We start from the raw sequence: 25212 nt of genomic DNA, 5'->3' as shown, positions 1-25212 counted from the left end.
CCTGGTGCTGGCCATTTTTTCTACTTATCTAAAATTTGCAGTTTCCTAAATCTCATTGAGCATTTGATAGAACCTGTGCAGCGATTGGACAATTTTACATTGGCCAGAAAATGACAGCATCAGGACACCATTTAATTATTTATATTTATTTATTATTTATAAATTATTACTATTCAACCTCAAATTAACTCAAACTACCAAAGAAAAAAAAAATAGCCAACCAAATCTTAGGGAAAATCGTATAGTGCCACATCCCAAATCAACTATCCAAAACACAATAAGGAACCAACCAATTCCACCTATAAGGGACTTTAAAGCTTCCATACCAGAGGCAAGAATAGCACAATAAAAGTACAAATCTTCTTGATCACAATCTTTTAATAAAATCAAAATCAAAATACAACTGATCAAAATCAGTTGTATTGGTATGCTTCCGCAATTTCCCATAAAAAATGGTGCAACATTCTGTGCTTAAAAGACTTATATATAGTCAGTGTAATGATTTTTCTGCGCATTTCTTATGTTCCAAATGTGACGCATTTCACAACTTAGACTGCTGTTTCCTTAGGGACCAAATGCAGAAATATCTAGAGGTATAACTAAAGACAAAACATTTGTTTTAGTTTTGGGTGGAGTGGAGAGGGATTAGAACACCCATCAGTTTTTATTGCTGTCTGTGCCCCCATTAGGGCGATTCATCTCTCTATTTGTCCTGTTTACCATTATCATTGAAAGTGAAAGTAAAAGAAAATCCCAAATTTTGGGCTGTCCCCAGAAAAGCAATAGACGGGGAACCTTCCAATGGGGACACTGATGACCTGGGGGTCCACAAGGGATTCCCTTAATTTGCAGGGTTTTCCTCTCACTTCCTGTTTGGCTATGGGACAGGAAGTGAAGGGAAATATCCACAATGGGACACAGAAAGTGAAAAAAAAATTCTGACAGGGGTTATAACCCTCTCTTGCTCTATCCAAAATTAAGAAAAATGTTTTGCCTATAGTTCTACTTTAATTCAACAGTAAAAAAACATGGTTATATTTCACATATAGAACCAAATGACAGTTTTTACCCTAATGTTTATCCAAATGGCTTATTAAAACTTTAATTTCACAACTTTCCCCTCAACCATTGGTGAGGAGATGCACTGGATACTTTCACTGCCATTGTGCTATTGCTGGGTGTCCAGTGCATCCCTTTACCTTTAAAGGTGGATGGGCTCCCTCCACCCATACCTGCCCTAAATCTATTTATTATTATATATTGTATGTGCTCCAACTTGGGATACTCTAAAAATTATAGAGTTAGGACTGCAGTACGCTAGGGTGCCATGATGTGGCCTCTGCAGATTACGCATATATTTACAAATGTGTGCAAACTAAACCCTTGTTTTTAAGGTGAACTGTTAGACAGGACAATTAGGTTTGTTGCAGGCTGGCTGGTAAGTGAGATGGGAAATTTTGTTTGTTTTTTTGACATGTGTGTTGCCCTTCCTTGTGTTCCTTGCTGCAAATGCCAGATATCGGTTGGTGGTTGCCATTTGTTTGTATTATTGGTGAGAGGACGCAGTGGATATCTTTGCTGTCATTGTGTTATTGCTGGATGTCCAGTGTGTCCCTATAACTTTATGGAAGGGTGGGCTCCCCCCAGGCATACCTACCCTTACTCTATACAATAATATATACAGTGCCTTGCAAAAGTATTCGGCCCCCTTGAACTTTGCGACCTTTTGCCACATTTCAGGCTTCAAACATAAAGATTTAAAACTGTAATTTTTTGTGAAGAATCAACAACAAGTGGGACACAATCATAAAGTGGAACGAAATTTATTGGATATTTCAAATTTTTTTTAACAAATAAAAAACTGAAAAATTGGGCATGCAAAATTATTCAGCCCCCTTAAGTTAATACTTTGTAGCGCCACCTTTTGCTGCGATTACAGCTGTAAGTCGCTTGGGGGTGTGTCTCTATCAGTTTTGCACATTGAGAGACTGAAATTTTTGCCCCTTTCTCCTTGCAAAACAGCTCGAGCTCAGTGAGGTTGGATGGAGAGCGTTTGTGAACAGCAGTTTTCAGTTCTTTCCACAGATTCTCGATTGGATTCAGGTCTGGACTTTGACTTGGCCATTCTAACACCTGGATATGTTTATTTGTGAACCATTTCATTGTAAATTTTGCTTTATGTTTTGGATCATTGTCTTGTTGGAAGACAAATCTCCGTCCCAGTCTCAGGTCTTTTGCAGACTCCGTCAGGTTTTCTTCCAGAATAGTCCTGTATTTGGCTCCATCCATCTTCCCATCAATTTTAACCATCTTCCCTGTCCCTGCTGAAGAAAAGCAGGCCCAAACCATGAAGCTGCCACCACCATGTATGACAGTGGGGGATGGTGTGTTCAGGGTGATGAGCTGTGTTGCTTTTACGCCAAACATAACGTTTTGCATTGTTGCCAAAAAGTTTGATTTTGGTTTCATCTGACCAGAGCACCTTCTTCCACATGTTTGGTGTCTCCCAGGTGGCTTGTGGCAAACTTTAAACGACACTTTTTATGGATATCTTTAAGAAATGGCTTTCTTCTTGCCACTCTTCCATAAAGGGCAGATTTGTGCAGTATACGACTGATTGTTGTCCTATGGACAGAGTCTCCCACCTCAGCTGTAGATCTCTGCAGTTCATCCAGAGTGATCATGGGCCTCTTGGCTGCATCTCTGATCAGTCTTCTCCTTGTATGAGATGAAAGTTTAGAGGGACGGCCAGGTCTTCGTAGATTTGCAGTGGTCTGATACTCCTTCCATTTCAATATTATCGCTTGCACAGTGCTCCTTGGGATGTTTAAAGCTTGGGAAATCTTTTTGTATCCAAATCCGGCTTTAAACTTCTCCACAACAGTATCTCGGACCTGCCTGGTGTGTTCCTTGTTCTTCATGATGCTCTCTGCGCTTTAAACGGACCTCTGAGACTATCACAGTGCAGGTGTATTTATACGGAGACTTGATTACACACAGGTGGATTCTATTTATCATCATTAGTCATTTAGGTCAACATTGGATCATTCAGAGATCCTCACTGAACTTCTGGAGAGAGTTTGCTGCACTGAAAGTAAAGGGGCTGAATAATTTTGCACGCCCAATTTTTCCAGTTTTTTATTTGTTAACAAAGTTTGAAATATCCAATAAATTTCGTTCCACTTCATGATTGTGTCCCACTTGTTGTTGATTCTTCACAAAAAATTACAGTTTTATATCTTTATGTCTGAAATGTGGCAAAAGGTTTCAAAGTTCAAGGGGGCCGAATACTTTCGCAAGGCACTGTATGTTCTCCAACTCAGGAGACTCTCAAAGTTATGGAGTTAGGACTGGAGTACATTGGGATGCCGTGACGTGGCCATTGCAGCTTTCGCTTTTACTGTATTTGCAAATGTGTGCAAAATAAACCCCTTGTTTTTAATGTGAACTGTTAGAAAGGGCCAATTTGGTTTGTTGAAGGCTGGCTGGTAAGCGAGCTGGGAATTTTTATTTGTTGTTTTTTTTTTAACCCCAACTTTCAACAGCAAGCAGATATTTTATATAATTAATACACCACCAGAAAGCCATCACTGGTGAAGACGACCCAACATTTCTCCTAGTCAAAGGAGGCGAGAGATGGCATCAAAGCACTGGACCACAAAGGGAGGAGACCGGGGCTGTAACAGACACCAACCAGCAACATAACTGCAAATTCAATAATATAATATATAGCTATTTGTATATTCTTGTGATGGGTAGCTTTATCAGGAAGTCTTAATAATTACCAGCTATAGCACAATTCTCATCCTTGTAAAGGAAGACCTGACCTCAACACAACCCAACATACGTCTACTCACACCATAAAAAATACCTACCGAATCCCACTAAAACAATGTCTCATAGATCCCTCCATCCAAACCACTAACATAAAGGAGCCATCCAAATACATCCACTACTAATAGCATACTACACAACCACACATACAGACACCCTTTCAAAACTCCTATCAATCCAACCATTCTCCCACTTCACTCAAAACAAGCAGCCCACATCCCCCCACTGACCTATACAACCGCGCTTCAAAAACTACTAACAACCCTGCATCTACAGTCCCACTCCACCCAAAACACGTTATTCACCACATCAAATTCACCCATTAACATATACAAACCTCCTATCAGTCCAGCAAAAATACTGCCACTCCACCCAAAGCTACAAACCATATACCCCCACTAACACTCCAAACCCAAAGCACCAGCCAGGTATTATATCTACTGTAGATTCACTATTGCTCATCCTATAACTAACAGAGTATAAACATATAGCCCCCATACAAAGCATAGCACAGTCTCACAGCCATTAAATATATCACCTTACATACAATAGAACTTTGCCTCACAATAGTAAGCCCAAATAGCATACCCAGTTTCTGTAAATAGCTCCCTTGTGCAAAACTTTAATGCTGGCTCCAGGTTATAGAAAGCCATTGCCTCACCCCTTATATAGTTCTGCTGTCATTTCTGGAGTGGGAGCCCAGCTATCCTGCATGCCCTTGCATCCTCCAACCTGGACACAGTCAACAATAGCAGCAACGCTGGGCACAGAGAAGAATAACAAGCGGGCACACACTGTGTTGGATGAAGACATGCAAATTCCCCATCTGGGGGTGAGGCCCGAATAAGCCTGGCTACCTAGTTGGGTGCCAGAGTACCTAATGAAGCCATGGAAGGTCTTTCAGCAAAGCCTTTGAAAGCAGGGAGAAGAAGAGAGAGCTGCTGCTCTCATGCACATAGGTGGACCGGATCAAGGCTTTGGTAAATATAAGGGTGGACAGAAGTTTATTTTTTTCCCATAATTTTTATTGTTTTCTGGATAATTTGTACAAGCAAAAAGTTAGCATACAGAATGTGTCAAACAGCACCTATATTGGAAGAATGGTAAATACAGGATGTGCAGTTCATCTGATAATAATAATTTGTACTCCTAACGAAATAGTTATTATTAAGCATGGATGAACAAATGGACCATTTTACCTTTTGACAGAAGTTTTTTTAATGCATACAATGCATTAGGGTAGAAAAATCTTCAATGTTGTACTTTGCTATTCCCTGTTTTTTTGGGCCCAGCCTAACCTCCCCATATTATAAAAAAAAAGGGGAAGGCCGGGGTCCAAGAGTTCTTGCTCAAGAGAATATTATGATGGCTGCTAAAGAGTACTGCTGCACCTTGAAGACCTTCAAAAGGCACCAGGAGTCTAGAGATCTACCAACTCCTGGAGAACACCAACTATGGACTACTACCATGTGAAAGTATGCCCAGGTAGCCTAATAAATATAGTTAGGGGACTCTCTAATGTATTTGTTCATGTTGAACTGAAAGTGTTACTAAAGTATTTAGGTAAAAGTTGCATCGACTGTCCTAAGCTTGCAGGGAGAAAGAAATAAACAAAACCGTGTGTAAAGTAATAAATAACCAAATCTAAAATAAAAAAAAAATTTAAAACAAAAATAGCTAGATCAAGGTTTTGTTTCGGTCAGTGCCAGGGTTCGGGCTTGGGTCAAGTAAAGGTCAAAGGTCAAGGTCAGTATATTTTGGGCAGGATTTTTTTTTTTAAAAGCATTAGTATTATCACATATTAGCAGTGTCAGTCAGTGTCAGTGTGTTTTAAGAAGGATTAAAAAAAAAGCAAAATGCGTACCATTGTTTCTGGGCTGTACTATGGGTACAAACAATACCTAACATTCACATATGTGGTACTGCTGCGATCTTCCCGAAAAGGAGAAATTATTTTGGTTGTTTTTTGGTGGAGGGTTTTGGTAGTAGCAAGAATTATACAACTAAATTAAAAAAAAAAAAAAAAAAACAAGTCAGCAGAGGCAGTGTGATGGCAATGATCTGCTTGGAAACCTGCTATTCATGTGGATGTTACTTTGGTGTCCATGCCTCAATAGGTCAGGGCTGTTTTAGCAAAGGGGGCCATACTCAATATTTTGTGGGTGGTCATAATTTTATGGTTGATCGGTGAATATACGGTTTTGCTAACACATGTCAAAGTTGCAACATTTTGCTTAGGCATTAACATTTGTTTTACCTTTAGGCACGAAGGGGTTGAAGTCCCTTACCAGTGGAATCGTTTGGTTTCCGTATTGTGTTTTGATACTAAAGATTTCTGTAAGCAAGAAATTCTGAACAAGATTCCCAAACAGAGACTTCAATGGGACTCACATTAACTAAAAAAATGGATTTTTGGAAGAACTTACCGTAAAATCCTTTTCTCTAAAGTCCATTGACAGACGCAGCTCCAATGCTTCTTATACCATTGAGTTATGCTGCCCCCTATAGGAGTAGTACTAGGCAGGAAAAAAACAGTTTACCATGCCTACGGTGGCTGTCCCTCTAGGCATAACCCCACACACCCTGCTCCAGCATACCAGTTTTGTTGCAAGCAGTGAGAAGATGACACAAACCATCCCCATATCAGAGGGGCGGGTGCTGCGTCTGTCAATGGAATTCAGAGAAAAGGATTTTACGCAGCTCTTATGCATCTTATACCATTGGGACATCCCAAAGCAGTGTAGGCATGAGGGGTGGGAAGAACGCAAACCAAATAGTTAACGTAAACTCCAAAGGCTAAACTTAGCCAACTGGGTAACATGAAGCTCAACCAGGAACAACAGGAGCTCACACATGAAAGAAAAAACCCTTAAAGAGAAACAAATGAGTCTCTTTTAAACGGCAGCCTGCAAAACCTTGCAGCGAAAGGATGCATGCAAATCTACCTTGTAGAATTTTGTAAATGTGTGCACAGACGACCAAGTCGCTGCCTTACAAACTTGCACTACTGAGGCCTAAAGCGAAAAGCCCAAGAAGCACTCAGCGTCTTAGTAGAATGAGCCTTCACAGAGAAGGGAGGAACCTGACCCTTCAATGAATAAGCCTGAACAACCGTCTGCCTAATCCATCTGCATATAGTCGCAGCAGACGCAGCTAAACCTTTACGAGATCCCTCAGTAAGGACAAAAAGAGCATCTGATTTCCTAAACGACTCAGTGACCGTCCGGTAAACCCTGATCGCCCGAACCACATCCAGAGAGTGCAAAGCAATTTCCTTGGGGTGCTTGGACTTTGGACAGAGTGAAGGCAACACAATGTCTTCATTTAGATGGAAATCAGACACCATCTTAGGGAGACCACTATCTCTGTGGACCACCAAATAAGGCGAACGACAAGACAGCACCGCCAACTCAGACACTCTGCGGGCAGAAGTAATTGCCACCAGAAAAGCAACCTTCTGGGATAAAGAAAGCAGAGAAATCTCCCTAATGTTCTCAAAAGGAGGCTTTTGAAGAACAGACAAACCAGATTGAGATCCCACAGAGGCAACGGGGATCTCCTCGGGGGAGCCAGATGACGCACCCCCTGAATAAAAGTGCGAATCAAGGCATAGGCAGCCAACGGACATTGGAAGTAAATAGCCAAAGCCCACACTTGGCCCGCAATAGTGCCCAAAGCCAACTGCTGCTCAACCCCTTTTTGTAAAAAAGCCAAAACCCTAGCTATAGAAAACAAGTGAGGGTACGACTTCAGCAATTCCCACCATGAAATGTACGATTTCCATGTACGATGATAAATCTTCCTAGAAGTCACCTTCCTAGCCTTCAACAGGGTAGGAATCACAGATTCAGAGAGACCCCTATCTCTCAACACCTGCCCTTCAACAGCCATGCCGTTAAAGCCAGCGACCGTAAAGCAGGATGGAAGATCGACCCCTGGGACAGCAGATCCTCCCTCAGAGGAAGTCTCCATGAAGGATCGGCGACCAATTTTACTAGGTCTACCTACCAACAAGACCAGTCTGGGGCCACCAGAATGACCTGAATTCCTTCCACCGCCACCTGGCGAAGAAACCTCGGCAAGAGTTTTATCGGAGGGAAGACAAAGATCAGCCGATACTGGCTCCAAGGAGCCACCAAGGCTTCTGTGGCATCAGCCAGAGGATCCTGAGACGTGGCCACATACTTCTGGAATTTTTTGTTGAGGCAAGATGCAAACGGGTCTACCTCCGGACTTCCCCACTGGACACATAGGAGTTGAAACACTTCCGGATGAAGAGATGAAACACTTCCGGACTAAGGTACCATTCCCCTTGATCCAGCACCTGATGGCTCAGGTATTCCGCTTGCCAATTCTCCACACCCGGAATGTGGACTGCAGAAAGAGCCTGAACATTGTCTTCCACCCATACCAGAATCTCGGTCACCTCCTTGGCCGCCAGGACACTCTTGGTGCCCCTTTGATGATTGATGTAAGCCACAACTGTGGCATTGTCCGATTGGATTTGAACCGAAGAACCGCGTAGCCGATTCGTCTAGGGGATCAGGCAAAGCTTGATTGCTCTGAGCTTCAGAATATTGATTAGTAAAGAAGACTCCTCCATTGACCAGGTCCCCTGGGCCCAAAGCTTCCCCAACACTCCACCCCAGCCTAACAGGCTGGCGTCCGTGGTGACCACCGTCCAAAACAGTGGTAGGAAGGACTTGCCCTGATACAATGCTGGCGACTGGATCCACCAGGATAGAGCAGACCTCGTGAGTCGGCTCAAGCATATCATTTTGTCTTAAGACTGTGGATCCCTGTTCCATTTGGCAAGAATCTTTTTTTGCTTAGGTCTCGAGTGAGACTGAGCAAACAGAACTGCCTTGAAGGTTGATACCATCAGACCCAGGGCTCTCATGCAAGTCTGTAAGGAGGACAGATCGGTTTCCAACAGGAACCAGGATCGCTCCCTGCAACTTCTGAAGTTTTCCAGGGGAAGAAAGATCCTCGCCAAGGCGGAATCTAGAGTCAGCCCCAGATAATCCAACCTCACTGAAGGCGTCAGAGCAGATTTTTTTTAAATTATATTCTACCCGAATTCCTGAAGGGTCTGAACTGTAATTAACAGGTCATCCAACAAAGCCAAAGGAGAGTCGGCTCTCAATAAGAGATTGTCCACATATCCCAGAATCACAATCCCTTTTTGGCATAACAAGGCCAATACCAGGGCCAGACCTTGGTAAAGACTCTGGGAGCAGAGGCGAGACCAAAGGGTAACGCCACAAATTGAGAACTCCCGGTGTTTCCCATAGATGGGGACGTGTAGATAGGCATCTTTGATATCGATGGAGGCCAGAAAATCCCCCTGATTTAAAGACCATTTCACCGATCAAATGGATTCCATTCAAAACTTCTGCACCCGCACAAAGCGGTTCAGAGCCTTGAAGTCCAAGATTGGACGCACCTTGCCCTCTTTTCTGGGCGCCGTAACCAGGTTGGAATAGAAACCTTGAAAGCATTCCTACGGAGGAAGCGGCACAATAACTCCTTGAGCAAGGAGATCCTGCACTGTGTCTTGGAGATCCTTCAAATGATCTGGAGACAGGCAAAGATTTGACCGAAAGAACCTGTTCGCCGGTCAGGACCGAAATTCGATCTTGTACTCGGAACGAATCAGTTTGTGAACGAATTTGTTTTGAATGAAGGAAGTCCAGGGTTCCTAAAAGAAGGGCAGATATCCTCCCCACCACAGAAACAGGTGAGGGCGCCCCTTCATGCTGAAGAGGACTTGTCCACAGAACCGGACTGGCTGTTCTTGGTCTTGGCTGACCATGGCTTTTTAGCCCCTCCAGAAGACCTGAATGGCTTACCCTTTTCTTGCGCCCCTGAGGCACAAAAAAAATGTCTATGAGTGGTGAAAGAAGGCCCCCGCTTACTACGGGGTGCCTTACCTTTGGAGGATTGAGGAAGAAGAGTACTCTTTCCACCAGTTAGACCTTCCAGTGAGTCGCCAAATAATCGCTCTCCCAGGAAAGGGAGATCTGTTAAGGCCTTCTTGGAAGCCTGGTCTGCCGACCAGATTTTCAGCCACACCATGCATCTTATGGCAATCCCCACAGTCGACACTCTGGCCACCAGGGGTCGCATCCAAGGACGCATCACACAGGAACACCAGGGCCTGGGCCATCCGGCCCATAAGTTCAATCAGCTCTGGGGAAACGAAGTCAGCATCTAGGTTCCCCTTAAAAACCTTAACCTATTCCGTAACCGTCTGTGATACCAAAACAGACACAAAAATCTGTTTCAGGATTGAACCCGCCAATGAAGATGGCGGGAAAGGGATTCCACCCGCCTGTCCACCGGGTGCGTAAATACCAGGGAATCTTCCACAAGCACTTTAGTAGATTTGTTCAATCTGGATACAGGATGATCCACCTTAGGCAGTACCATCCAATGGTTCAAAACTGTCTCAGCAAAGGGATAACGGCATTTAAAGTGCTTAGGCACTACTAGCACGTGCTTGATGCGCCTCCATTGTTCATTAACAATGTCATGAAAATTCTCGGGACAAGGGAAAACCTTGCCCGATTTTTGGGGTTTGCCGGTGTGGGCTCATCTGCCATTTTTAAAGTTTCCCTTACTGAAACAATCAGGGCTTCCACCAAAGCGCGTTCCCACACTGTAGCTGAAGAGGACACCATCCGATTGTGAGGACAGTGATCCCTCAAGGAGAGGGGCGTCCGTGGCGACCATATCAGCCTCTGAATCAGAGGACACCCCCGATGACAATGAAGGAAGCGGCCGTTTTCAGCTATTAACCTTTTTCATCACAAAATTGACCTTGGTCGCCAGGCTTTCCAGTGCTGCTGAATTTGCGGCCAGTGACTGCAATTCGAAAGGTCTGGTAGTCGTTCTAAGTGGGTCTGAGGGTGAAACCACTGCTTGAGACTCCATAATTAGTTCAAAAGAAAACAGGTGTATTGTCTCTTTAAGAGCACTGAGCGTGGTACCCACCGCCAATCACCGAGGTATGCAGAGTCCTCTTTAAATATATGCAGATAGCAGAGTGCACAGGGATATACCTACAGAGACCCCAGTACTTTACCACCTCTCTCAGAAACCTCCAAAGCCTGGAAAGAATGTGAAAGGTCACACAGCCTTTGTAGGTCCATAAGGCTACACAAAAATGGCTGCCAATGCAAGTCAATGGGAAGCACAGGGAAATTGGCTGCACCATGCAGGCCAATGGGGAGAAATTCTCCTATGCGCACACTAAAGATGGCGGCCCCCACGGTGCGCCATGCAGTCAGGGGACCCCACATTGGAGGCCACAGAGGATCTACAACAAAACTCAGCAGGAAAAGGTATCATTTTCACCCCCCAGGACGCCAGGCGCTGCAGCAATAGCGCCCCCTAGGTGAAAGACGCAATAAGGGCAGGGGGCAGGGCACAGGGCCAGGGATCAAGAAAGGCCAGGGGGATCTTTTAGGAAGTACTAGGTCCTACCATCCCCAGGAGTAGGCCTGCGTCCCCCCCCAAGACCACTAAGGGATTTGGGGGGGCTGCATTTACTCACCATACCATGGATCGGGTGGGCTCCACTCCGGATAGACCATCTCCCACCTGGAGTGGGTCTGCTGCCAGCCGAGAGGTACTCTGCGACTCAGGGCATTCCAGGTCGTCGAGTCCCAGCAAGACATCCACTCGCAGGCTCATCCCCATCCAAAACAGGGCTCTGTCGTGGCGAGGCCTAGTGCGGGACTATAACCTGCTTACTCTTGTAGGCTAGGCTGGGAGACCTTAAGGATCTAGATTATTCAGTGCGAGTCCTCAGCCGGCTATCACTTATAGTTCACCAGGAGGATACCCCTGAACACTAACTAGCAGAAGTGAGTAAAGAAAATAAAACTAAATATTCTTTAAAAGAATAAAAAACTGAGACCGAAGTCCCAGCAGGAAACCTAGGTCCTACTCTTTCACTAGGCAGAAACAAACTGGTATGCTGGAGCAGGGTGTGTGGGGTTATGCCTATAGGGACAGCCCCCGTAGGCGTGGTGAACTGTTTTTTTCCTACCTAGTACTACTCCTGTAGGGGGCAGCATAACCCAATGGAATAAGAAGCATAAGAGCTGCATCTGTCAATGGATGATAGAGAAATTAGCGATTAATGTGCAAGTTACACAACAACATGGTGAGTGTCCATTGCCTTTAAGGGGAGTCCGAGAGGTATGGTGAAGGTGCATGGTGTGAGCCTTGATACATCTAAACAACGGTGAAAGAAAGGACTTTATAGGACTATATATATTTTTCTTGTCAATCTTTTTTGAAACATTTTTTTAAGAATAAGGACATTTTACAGCGCTGCTAATGTTATTCTTCCATTTTTATATAATGGTTTCATACTATTATATACTGGGTAAGGTAACATATGGGACTCACAATAACGTTCATGTTTTGCAATTTTCAAATAGAATTTCCTCAACCTGCAGGGAAATAAACCCAGGCAGATTCATGCATCCCTACTAGTCAGTAGATTGATGGATCGATCTGGGTTTTGTTTTTTGGGGTAAGAAATGTTATCACTTAGTTTCTATGGGCCAAATAAATTTGACTGAGTTTTAATATCATCCAAACAACAATCCACCTTGACATAGACATAAAGTCTGATTTCTGATAGTCAGTGGCAGAGGCGTAACTAGAACCTTCAGGGCCCCGATGCAAGAAACCATGAAGGGCCCCCCAGACCCCTGGCCGGGGCCCTTCCCTTCAAGCCCGGGGCTCTTCCCACTAATCCTGGGGCTCTTTAATCTCATTGCATGGCCTTTTATTATGGTCCCGCATCAGGATCCTTTCACAAGTTCTGCAGTGGGCCCCCTTCCTGCAATCTTGGGGCCTCCCCACAGTGGTGAAATGCCAGGGCCTGGTCGCAAGTGTGACCTTTGAGATCCTAGAAGTTCACCCACTGGTTTGCTACCGGGCCCCCTGGAGCATGGGGCCCGGTAGCGATTGCAACCCCTGCAACCCCTGTAGTTACGCCCCTGGTCAGTGGATGGGACAGAGTGGAGGAAATCCATGCATAGATCTTGGACTGCCTCACACAGAAGGATTATTCCAGAATCCCGCAGATTATAGTATAATTTGTTGTGCTATTTTCAGCACAGCTCTTATAGGATACAACTCAGAGGCCTTAGTCCCTCACATGGAAGTTATATTGTAGAGTCCTGAAGATTAATATATCATTTTATAGTAAAAATATTTAGTCAGTTCCAGAGATGTATAGTAACTAAGTAGAACGACTTCACTACTGTACTTAAGTACGGAAAGGCGGTATCTGTACTTTCCTAGAGTAGAATTTTTTTCTCCTACTTCCACTTTTACTTCACTACATTTTTTCGATGATTTCAATACTTCTACTCCGATATTTTTTTTTTGTGCTGCATAGTTACTCGTTACTATTATAAAAATTACCACTGCCAGAACAGTAGATGGCAGGTTTCATGAAGCACAAATCATGTGTATTATCAGCGCATACGAAAATAAAAGCTACTGTATGTATAAATAATAAAAAACAATATGATGTTCAAACTTTTGACTTCTTTCTTTAATAACTACATAACACAGTACTTGTACTTTTACTTTCAGTACTTGAGTAGCAAAATTTTTAATTACTTGCAATACTTAAGTACAAAAAATGTTGAATACTTTAGTACTTCTACTCAAGTCACTTTTTGATCGAGCACTTTTACTTTTAGTATGGGTTTCGAGTACTTTATACAACTCTGGTCAGTTCCTACAGGGTACAATCTGGACCTCTGGGTCCCTCTCACAGGTTTATTGTAGAATCCTGTAATTATTATATGGTTTATAGTACAATTCTCACCGCAGTTTCTTCAGAGTACAGTCGGGATGTCGGAGCCCCTGACACAGAAGTTTTATTCCAGAGTCTTGCAGATTATTACATGATAAATCCAGTGTGGTGAGGGATCGGTTAGTGATAAGAATGGAATAAAAATATTCACAGCAGGAGGAAGTCAAACCACATCCACACAACCTGCAGAGATAAATACAGACACGTGAGAGTATACCAGGGAAATACCCAAAAAAGATTAGGATATGGCCATCATCAGTAAAATCCACATATGACAATCCATGGAAGGGAGGTGTAAATATCTTCAGTAGTCTATCACTCTTTTGAAAGCTTTTCTCTGGAGTAATTGTTATTGTGCTGCTGAGCTGTACAGGGTGTTATCAATTAACATATACTGTATTAGAGAGATGAGCTGTTGTCCAAATTGGTACCTAATTCATGTTGTAACGATCGGTATCTTCTTTAGAAGAAGGAGGAGCCGTGCCACCACTCATTACACCGCTGGTATTGTACTGCAGACAATCCGCAGATACCGATCGTTACAGGCACTTTTTTTTTTTCAAGATTGATGTAAGTGTATTTACCTTATACAATAAATTTACTTGGGGATAATGCACTATTTGTGGCCTTCCTTGCTTTTTTCTAATATGTGGAATTGCTATGGGTGCTAAACCGAGTGCAAGTGTCAGGAGAAACCTTTCCATCACTACAAGTACAGGGAGAAAGGAATGATTTAAAACGTCCTTCATTTCTTTATATCCGGTAAGAGGCTACCTGTTAACTTGGTGAAGGTATTACTGATTCACCCTGAGTTTTGGAGGTGTCACCAGAGGTTTCTTGGAAACGATTATCACATATACGCCCCTTTTATCTATCACTCTGGTAAGAAGTACATTCAAGAGGTGGTGGGAAACTGTCATATCTTGCTGGAATCACTTCATCACCAGTTTAATGCCCCGTACACACGTGCAGATTATCTGCAGACTTTTGTCTGCAGACTTACCTTTTCTATGTAGTGCAAGGGCCTGCCGGATTGCATACAAATTGAAAGTGTTTAGGTTTGACCTCATATTATATGGTTTTGGTAAGTCTGCAGACAAAAGTCTGCAGATAATCTGCACGTGTGTATGGGGCATAATTCGTCACCATTTCTACACTCTAAGTCCCCGTTCACACTGGGGCGACCTGTGAGGCGACCTGGTCGCCTCACAGGTCGCCGTAGGTCGCCTTCCATAGGGAAGCTGCGGACCCATTCTAATAGGAGCGACACAAGTAGAAAAAGGCTCCGGAGCTTCTTTGGGGCGACCCAGAGCGACCGTCATAGACTTCAATGTTATGAAGTCCGTGCCGGTCGCTCCGAGGTCACGGCGCGCTGCTCGCACCGCGACCTCGGAGGTCGCCCCTGGAAGTCGGATCACCCCTGTGTGAACGGGGCCTGATTCTCTTTGGAAAGAGATTGGAATTTGTTCAGCACTTGTTTTTGGACACTAATATTTTTATATTTGTTCAGCACTTGTATGGACACTGATCACTTTTTTGTTCAGAATTTGTATTCACTTGGTGGATAACATATTTATTGCTTTGTTTACATGTTAATGTTTATTATTGTTTATGTAAACATCAGATCACATTGTAGCGCACCAAATTAATTTCACAATACTTATTTCTACACATTGGATCTTTGGTAGCAGCACATCACAATTATCAGCGCACTTTTTTTCATTCACATATCTTTGGTTAGTACCTGTGTGAATTTAAGTAAATCTTTTTTTAAATTTTTGGTTTAGTTCAGTGCAATTCTTGTTTGGCATTTGTTTTGGTGGTACATTTTGGAAGCTGGGATGATGTCCGATTTGTATGCCAATTTCTAGTCTACGTGATGACATTGCCTGTCTACATGTTTGTGCTCTGCAGTCTAAGATTAGGAGGCTGTTTTAACAAATTTGTTCTGTTGAGCTGTTCTGCAAAAGTCCACCTCTTCTTCAAAGAATGTGCAGGAGAAGGGCAGTGTGGACAACTGTTGGGTCTGAAAGAGCAAGGCCTGTGGACCAAAAACATGTAGGTTTTGGTGTGACACTGCATAACTCCCAGAGATGTATAGTAACTAAGTAGAACTACTTCACCACTGTACTTAATTACGGAAAGGCGATATCTGTACTTTCCTAGAGTAGAATTTTTTTCTCCTACTTCCACTTTTACTTCACTACATTTTTTCAATGATTTCAATACTTCTACTCCGATATTTTTTTTTGTGCTGCATAGTTACTCGTTACAATTATAAAAATTACCACTGCCAGAACAGTAGATGGCAGATTTCATGAAGCTCAAAACATGTGTATTATCAGCGCATAGGAAAATAAATGCTACTGTATGTATAAATAAAAGCTGCATTTGAAATAATAAAAAACAATATGATGTTCAAACTTTTGACTTCTTTCTTTAATAACTACATAACACAGTACTTCTACTTTTACTTTCAGTACTTGAGTAGCAAAATTTTCTAAAAAAACTACTTGCAATACTTAAGTACAAAAAATGTTGAATACTTTAGTACTTCTACTCAAGTCACTTTTTGATCGAGCACTTCCACTTGTACTTTTACTCAAGTATGGGTTTCGAGTACTTTATACAACTCTGATAACTCCTATAGTGTTCTTTCTGAGCTAGAAGCAGATACAAAGGTTGCTAATGAGATTGGTGACCCTTCACTTCATAGGAAGGAGGATCCTGAGAAAGTAACTGTTTCATCCAAGGTTGCAAAGTAGGCGAGTGTTGTGGATAAGGCTCCCAAAAGGAGAAGTCATCTTCTTGTTGGTGATTCAAATGTAAGAGGTGTTTTTTTTAGGAAATGACGTGGAAGTGTCAAAGGAAGTTAGGTGTTTGCCTGGTGCTACTGTTGATGTTGTTGTGCACCTTGATACAAATGATTTGTCTCAGAATGGTTCTGTACAGAAAGATTTTTCAGAATTTGGGCCAGGATCTTCAACAGTTAGGGTGTGCTTTTACATTTTCAGAGGTCTTACTGTATCTGTGCATAATGGACAACAAGAGAAAGCACTTCATTTAGCAGAGTTCAATGTTTGGTTAAAAGATTGGTGTAAAGCTGAAGGTTTTGCTTATGTAAAGCCCAGTACACACTACTAGTTTTTTCCATTCAACCAAGCTGGTTGAACAAAAAAAAAAACTGACAGCTCAGGTCAGAGACGCTGTACTAACAATGCGATGTTAGTACAGCGATATCCCCTGCTGAGCTATTGTGTACTGACAGTGGGAAAGCCCCCTGCCAGAACATTCTGGTCGGTGCTCTCAGCCATTGGCTGAGGGAACTGAGTGGGAGCTGATCTTATAAAGGAAAATAACTGCGCTAAGGTGAACAAAAAATCAGAAAAGCAGCGACTTCAAGTGCGACCACACCCTAAATAACATATAGAAAAAAGGGAGCTGATCGCCAGACCCGTTTTGGTCATGCCCCTTCGATGGAAGCCGGCTGAACGGTTGGCTTCTGCTGGACCGGCTGCCCTTCACACAGTTTCTACTGAACCGGCTGATGCCGGCCGACATTCAGTCCATGCAGTGGTTGGATTCAAAAATTTTAGTAACCAGTTCCGACTTTCAAGCATGGTTTAATATTTTTTTCAAACAAAAATTACATTAAACGTTCCCCTAGTTGCAGATGTGATATCTTATGTGCAAACCAATCAAAATACATTTATTACGATTTTTTTTACCACAAATATGTAGCAGAATACAAATTGGCCTAAACGGATGAAAAAAAAAATTTTTGGCAATGTTATGTTGCAGAAAGTGAATTTTTTTTTTCAGAATTGTTATATATAAAAAAAAAAAAAAAAAAAAAATCGCACAGAGGTGATCAAATACCACCAAAAGAAAGCTCTATTTGTGGGAAAAAATACATCAATTTTATTTGGGTACAGCGTCGCACGACTGCGCGATTGTCAGTTAAAGTAACGCAGTGCCGAATCACAAAAAATGACCTAGTCATTAAGGGGGGAAATCTTCTGGTCCAGAAGTGGGTAAGTACAGTCACTTCTTAAGGGTCAAAGAGGCCTAGCTATTTAAAAATGATGCCGCTTTGTAAAACATTTACCAAGATGATTCCTATACCATGTGTGTTACACTTCCCAGGTGTCAGGAACAAATCCTCCTGAAGAGCAAACACATTAGCAGCGCTATTAATGTGTTCGCTCTTCAGGAGGATTTGTTCCTGACACCTGGGAAGTGTAACACACATGGTATAGGAGTCTCTGTTGCCTATCTATCTTATTTCACTCCTTTTGCATAAAAACATTTACGGTCAGTCAGTGTCTCATACCTGTGTAGGCTGAAGAGTGAAGAACATTGGTTGAGCGGCGGCCCCTTCAGAATCCTTAGTGCAGACAGTGCTGACCGCGCTGAAAGTGGGTGGTGGAGGCGGGGCCAAATTGTAATAGGCGGGGAGGTGGCGGCGCGGTGGCATGGAGGAGAAAGGAGTGACATCACTGGTTGCTAGATGCCAAGTGGCTCTAGCAACCAGTGCTGTGTGTGTGGGCCCCGGCCCGCCTCTCCGCAGCAGAGAGAGAGAGAGAGTGCCGCAGCCACAGGCAGAGAGTCAGCCAGAGCAGATGATGATCGATTCCAGATGGCCACTGAACAGTAAGTCAGCGAACTTGCAAATTTTTAGTAACAGGTTCTGTGGAACCGGTGCGAACCGGCTGAATCCCACCACTGAGTCCATGTGTACTAGGCTTTAGTCATGATGCAATCAGTTGGTATGACATTGAGCTGTACAAGAGAGATGGTCTCCATCCCTCACACAAGGTCAATAAGCTTCTTAGTATGGAATTTAGGAGTTTTTTTGACGTGCATTTAAATTGAGAAATGGAAGCAGAGTAGTGATGGACGAACATCGGCCGGGGCAGTTCGCGAACGCCATCCGCAAACTTTCTCAAATCTTTGCGAACCGCAAGTTCGCGGCAGACCCCATTCACTTTAATGGCAGGTAAACATTAAAAACCTCCAGGTCATATTTTCAGCCACAAAATACTTACTAGCTGTGCACACATAGTCCCACAAGATGGACGCTGTCATACCAGAAGTATTGCTATTGGAAAAGTTGCCATACATTTTTTTTTTTCAGCCAAAAAATGTTTTTTTTTTTTACTAAATCAGCCAGAACTGACAGCAGCCGGTAAGTACATGTCAAATACATATAGGGTCCATTCACACATCTGTAAAATGGGTCCACATCCATTCCACAATTTACCGGAACGTTTACAGACCCATTGATTTTCAATTCTGGTCTGAAAAATTAGGCATTCACAGGATAAATAAGTAAATGTCGGTCAGTACAGGCCCCAAAAATTATCCCACAGGCGTACACCTGACAGCAAAGAACTTTGTATTCTGTGACTGGAGGTACATTAGGCATTTACAGGATACAGAAGTAAGTGTCGGCCAGTACAGGCCCCAAAAATTAACCCGCATGTGTTCACCTGACAGCAAAGAACTTGGTTTTCTGTGGCTGGAGGTACATTAGGCATACACAGGATACAGAAGTGTCGACCAGTGCAGGCCCCAAAAATTAGCCCACAGGCGTACACCTGACAGCAAAGAACTTTGTATTCTGTGACTGGAGGTACATTAGGCATTTACAGGATAAAGAAGTAAGTGTCTGCCAGTACAGGCCCCAAAAATTAGCCCACAGGCGTTCACCTGACAGCAAAGAATTTGGTTTTCTGTGGCTGGAGGTACATTAGGCATACACAGGATACAGAAGTAAGTGTTGGCCAGTACAGGCCCCATAAATTTGCCAACAATCGTTCACCTGACAGCAAAGAACTTTGTATTCTGTGGCTGGAGGTTGCTGTGTGGAGCAGGGACAGACTGTATAGTGACACAAGTCGCTAGCTAAAAGGTCCACAAAAGTCTTTTGTCAGTGTAAGGAGAGGTTGCTGTGTGGAGCTGGGATAGACTGTAGCAATTAGGCATTCAACGGACATAAAAGGCCTTTTATGTCACTGTATTTACCTAAGACAGGGACCATGAATTGCTATGGGTGGTGGCGGATATTTGTGGCCTGTCATGAGGAATTTGAATCAAACATGGTCTACTGGTCACATGTGTTGAATTCCTCCGAGATCCATGCCTCATTCATTTTTAGAAATGTGAGGTAGTCAACACTGTCGTGAGCTAGGCGAGTGAGCTTTTTGGTCACGATCCCCCCTGCTGCCCTGAACGTCATTTCGGACAGGACACTGGACGAGGGACAAGCCAACTGTTCCATTACAAATTGTGCAAGCTCTGGCCAGAGGTCAAGCCTGCCCACCCAGTAGTCCAGGGGTTCATCACTTCTCAGAGCGTCCACATCCGCTGTTAACCTGATGTATTCGGACACCTGTCGGTCTATGCGTTCCCTGATGCTGAAGCCATTGCAGTCAACGCATACGTCGCGGTAAGCCCAACACTCACCTAGGGACGATCCACTGGACAGATGGAAAATAGAGTTTCCATCCATCCAGATTTGACGGATCGAATCGGATGTCAGCGGACGTGTCTCCCCTATAGAAATGCATGGGGGGGACCGTTCAGATCAGTAGACCGTTCAGTAGGCCTGTGTGAAAGGGGCCTAAGAAGGCACCTGGACCCCCATCACCGAGCCCAGTGGGAGCAACGCCGTCAGAACCCACAAAGCCACACCGTGCAGCCTCTTCTCCTTCTCCTCACAATTGTCCTCCACTCAACCTTCCATCATGCCATCCTCACATTTTTCTCGAAAAAGGCAGGCTTCCGTGGCCCAAATGTTCGGGCGTAAAAAAATTATAACCCTCTTGCCCAACGGTTGACTGCTGGCTTGTTGGAACTGATAGCCCGCCAACTACTGCCATATAAACTGGTGGACTCGGAGGCCTTTCGAAAATTGGTGGCCATTGGAACACCACTATGGAAGGTCGCAGGAAGGAAATATTTCTCACAGAAGAGCATCCCAGAGCTATATGGCCATGATCAGCGGCAAGTGAATGTATCTCTGGCACACAGTATCGGTGCCAAGATACATCTGACCACAGACACGTGGTCTAGCACAGTGTTTCTCAACCTTTTTTCAGTCAAGGCACCCTTTAAAAATTTTGGACAGTCTTGAGGCACCCTTTACAAATTATGGACAGTCTTGAGGCACCCCATTCTAAAATGTAAAATCGAATGTAATAGTTTTGCATAACACAGCAACATCCACACAAGTAGGACACCCAGCGTTGGAGGTGATTTATTCTTCCAAAGTAAATGCACTTTTGAAAACTGGTACTGACTAAGTATTCCAATAAATCTTTTCTCCCTCAATTTTTCTCCATCACTCAGCTAAGGTGCCTTCAAGATAAGTTATAATAATGCCTAATGAAAACCTGTGGCTTTGTGTAACTAAAAGGCAGGCTTTATCCACACACCAACTTGTATACAAATTTTGGGGCAATTTTTAAGCATTAGGCACCCCTGAAAAAACCTCAAGGCACCCCAGGGGGCCTGGGCACCCTGGTTGAAAAAGTCTGGTCTAGAAAACACGGGCAGGGAAGCTATATAACTTTTACTGCCCACTGGGTGAACCTTCTGACGGCCGTCAAGCATGTAACCCATGGCACCCATGTAGATTTGGTTTACCACCACGGATTGCATGCAGGCCTGCCTCTTCTTCTCCTCCTCCTACTCAATCCTCCCTCTCCTCCTTGGCTGACTCCTCCTTTTCCGCTGCTACCGTCTCTTCCGCTGCGCCGCCCAAGATCCCCAGAACCTATTCCACATGCCAGGTGAGACGTTGCCATGCTGTGCTGCGTCAGTTGTGCCTGGAAGCCAAGAGCCACACTGGTCCTGCACTCCTTTCAACTTTGCGTTCACAGGCAGATCAGTGGCTAACACTGCTCAATTTGACAGTTGGTAAAGTGGTGTGCGACAACGGTGCCAATCTGCTGAGCGTGCTTAACCACTTGCCGATTGCCACACGACTATTTACGTCGGCAGTCAGCCCCTCACAAACAGAGTGACGTAGATCTACGTCACTAGCCTGTGAGGGTCTAGGGAGCGAGCGCGCGCCCCCGGAGGCGCGCTCCCGCGTGGTCACGGACCCCCCCGCGCCGGTCACTCGCCAATCGTTGATGCAGAGGGAGAAAGGCAGGCGGCTAGTGTAAACAAGCCGCCTGTCATTCTGCCCTGTGTAGGAACAGTGATCATACGGTTCTACTATGTAGGACCGTTGATCACTGTTTCTACAGCTCAAGCCACAGCCAATCAGTTAGAATCACGCCCCTAGGGACACACATAACCCCTCCCTCTCAAAAAAAAGTTAACCCCTTCACTGCCAGTGTCATTTTACAGTAACAGTGCATATGTATAGCACTGATTACTGTAGAAATGTCACTGGTAACCCCAAAAGTGTCAAAAATGTCAGTCAAGGGTCCGATCTGTCCGCCGCAATGTCGTAGTACCGCAAAAAAAATTGCAGATCGCCGCCATTACGCGTTAAATAAAAAAACAACAAAAACGACAAAAATCTTTCCCTTAGTTAGTAAACGCAATAACTTTTGTGCAAACCAAGCAAAATACACTTTTTGCGATTTTTTTTTTTTTACCAAACATATGTAGCATAAAACAAATTGGCCGAAAATGTTAAAAAATTTTGATTTTTACATTTTTTTTGGGGGAATTTCATATAAAAAAATGTGAAAAATATTGTTATTTTTGCAAAATTGATGCTCTTTTTTTGTTTATAGCGCATGATCAAAAAATCGCACAGGTGATCAAATACCACCAAAAGAAAGCTCTGTTTGTGGGAAAAAAAGGACGTCAAATTCGTTTAGGTACAATGTTGCACGATCGCGCAATTGTCCGTTAAAGTCACGCAGTGCCGAATCGCAAAATAGGCCCTGGTAAGGAAAGGGGTAAAATCTTCCGGGGCTTAAGTGGTTAAACAGAGCAAAATTACACACGTGCCATGCATGGCACACGTCCTGAACTTGGTAGTGCAGCGATTTGTTGGCAAATACCCTGGGGTCCAGGACATCTTGCGGCAGGCCAGGAAAATCTCTGGCCATTTCAGATGATCTTACACAGCCATGGCTCGCCTTGCTGACATTCAGCGGCGACACAACCTCCCCGTCAGGCGTCTTATTTGTGACTGCCCGACGTGATGGTACTCAACCTTATATATGCTTGATAGGCTGCTCCAACAGAAACGTACAGTTAACAACTACCTGTACGAACTCTGCGGCAGGACAGGTTCTGGGGAGCTTGGGTTTTTTTCACCTCGCCAGTGGCTGCTCATGCGGGACGCATGCAGACTTCTGCACCAGTTTGACGAGATCACCAAACTGGTCAGTCGCAGCCAGGGCGCCATCAGTGACATCGTACCTTACGCCTTCTTTCTGGAGCGTGCATTGCGTCGTGTCATTGATCGAGCCGTGGATGAGTAGGAGCAGGAAGATGAGGAAGTCGCAATGTTGGATGAATATAGAAAGCATATTATAGTGGATTTGTATTGTGCAGCATTGTGACTGGTGAGCGGTTCTGTAGCGATACTACAACTACAAAGAGTGACAAACGCAATTAGAAAAAAGTATTATAACTGGTGTTATAGACCGGTGGCCCCCAAAAACGACAGATTGAAGTGGGGGTGTTATATAACAATATACTGTACTTTCATAATAGTGTATTTGGGTACTGCAGAAATTTTGCCTCTGCATCATTGACGTCACATTCCCCACCACTAACATTTGAGATCTCGGAGTAGGCATCAACAGCGGGGACCAACCTCCTTGGGCTGATCTGGGTACTGTTGTCAGACTGCTGAGTGGCGGCTGTTGCTACCTCCTCTTCCTGATTCGATGCCAAGAATGGCTGCGCATCGCAAATGTCTTGTGATGGATCGGAAAATAATTCCAGTGACTCAAGTGGAGGGTATATGGTGGTGGTGGTGTATTTGGGGGTGCACACAGCAGAGAGTGAAGAGGGTGCAGATAGAGAGGATGAGGAGGGTGCAGAAGAGGAAGGCTGAGTGAGCCACTCAACCAAGTCTGGTGCGTCGAACGCACCTTCTGAAACTTCACACTTTGTCTCCAGCCTGATGTTCCTGTCCTACCCCTACCACCACTGCGGAAGGGCCTGCCTCTTCCTCTGCCTGTCATATTTTAAATGACCCTGTGATAAAAGTCTCTAGAGAAGAGCATTATATGTGGAAGAAGGTATATAACAATCTGTAGTTTTGAGGGGCCACTGGTTTATCACACCAGTTATAATACTTTTTTCCCAGTAACTTTTGTCACTGTGTGTAGCAGAGTTAATGCAGTGAAAGAGGCAAAATTTCTGCAGTACCCAAATACACTATTATATGCTTTTTATATTAGAAAGTATATTATAAGTGTATTACACCCCTATATACTGCACACCAAACAATAGTACACCTATACCAGTCCTTTCAGTGCCGGTTCACACTGATGCGATGCGGGAACACTGCGAATATATCTGCGTGTTCCCACATTGCATCCGCAGCACAGGCAAGTCACACTGCCATATGCGATACACTGGGGGTGTCAATTCAAAGTTAACGACACCCCCAGCTCAGATCGCATATTGCAGTGCGATCTGACAGTTTGCACAGAATTGGATCGCACTGGTGTGAACCACCATGCGACCTGATTCTGCTGCGGACCAAAAAAAGGGTCCTGTGCGTGTTCACTGCGATTGCGGTGCAAATTCAGCCATACAAACTGTATGGCTGAATTTGCACCGCACAGACATCGCATGTGATTTTAGGAGCAGTGCGCTCCGAATTACATGCGATCTCTGTGATCCCATCAGTGTAAACCGGCACTGACAGTCTGTCCCTGCTCCACACAGCAAACCTCTCCCTACACTGACAAAAGAGAGAATATAGATAGTACACCTATACCAAATACCAGCCCTTAAAAGGACTTTTGTGGACCTATTAGCTAGCGATTTGTGTCACTGACAATCTGTCCCTGCTGCACACAGCAAACCTCTCCCTACACTGACAAAAGACAGAATGTAAAATGGCTGCCAGCTCAGGTCTATTTATAAGGTAGGGGGTGTGTCCATGTGCTGAAATGTCTCAACTGGCTGTCCTGTACCACCTGATGTGTCATGGGTCAAAGTTCTTTAAAATGTAAAAGAATATGGCCGCCGCGAACATCGCCATATGTTCGCATGATCGGCGGACAGCAAACAAGCAAAGTTCGCCGCGAACCGACCGCCGGGCGAACCGCAAGGCCATCTCTAGTGCAGAGATGTAATTGATGAGGAGCATTTCTGTGCCCAGCAGGTTTAAACAAATGTGAGGGTTTGTGATGCTAGGGACTGGTCACTTCAGTTAAAGTTTCTGGTGGTAAAATTAAAGCTGTAGATAGCAGTGTTTGTCATTTCACTAATGTTCGCAGTTTAGGCAAATAGCTTTGTGAGCTGACAGGAAAACTTGGACCTTGTTGCAATTGCAGAGACATGGTTCAAGTATTTAAATGTGAAAAAGAAAA

The 25212-nt window shown here is 44.0% G+C and overlaps 1 protein-coding gene across 1 annotated transcript in view; it reads right to left on the bottom strand.

Moving 5' to 3' along the window:
• Window positions 1-25212, bottom strand: part of LOC309550701 (NACHT, LRR and PYD domains-containing protein 3-like) — a 138229-nt gene that overhangs the window by 5629 nt on the left and 107388 nt on the right. The window contains exon 5 of the mRNA XM_082251035.1: window positions 13697-13867. Coding sequence (XP_082107161.1) covers window positions 13697-13867 — 171 coding nt within the window. The remainder of the gene's footprint in view (window positions 1-13696; window positions 13868-25212) is intronic.

The sequence above is a fragment of the Pelophylax lessonae genome (genome assembly GCF_965119305.1).
Source record: "Pelophylax lessonae genome assembly, chromosome: 3".
Classification (NCBI taxonomy): domain Eukaryota; kingdom Metazoa; phylum Chordata; class Amphibia; order Anura; family Ranidae; genus Pelophylax; species Pelophylax lessonae.
The sequence above is the reverse complement of the archived record's forward strand: the minus strand, read 5'-3'. Positions and strand labels throughout refer to the sequence as shown.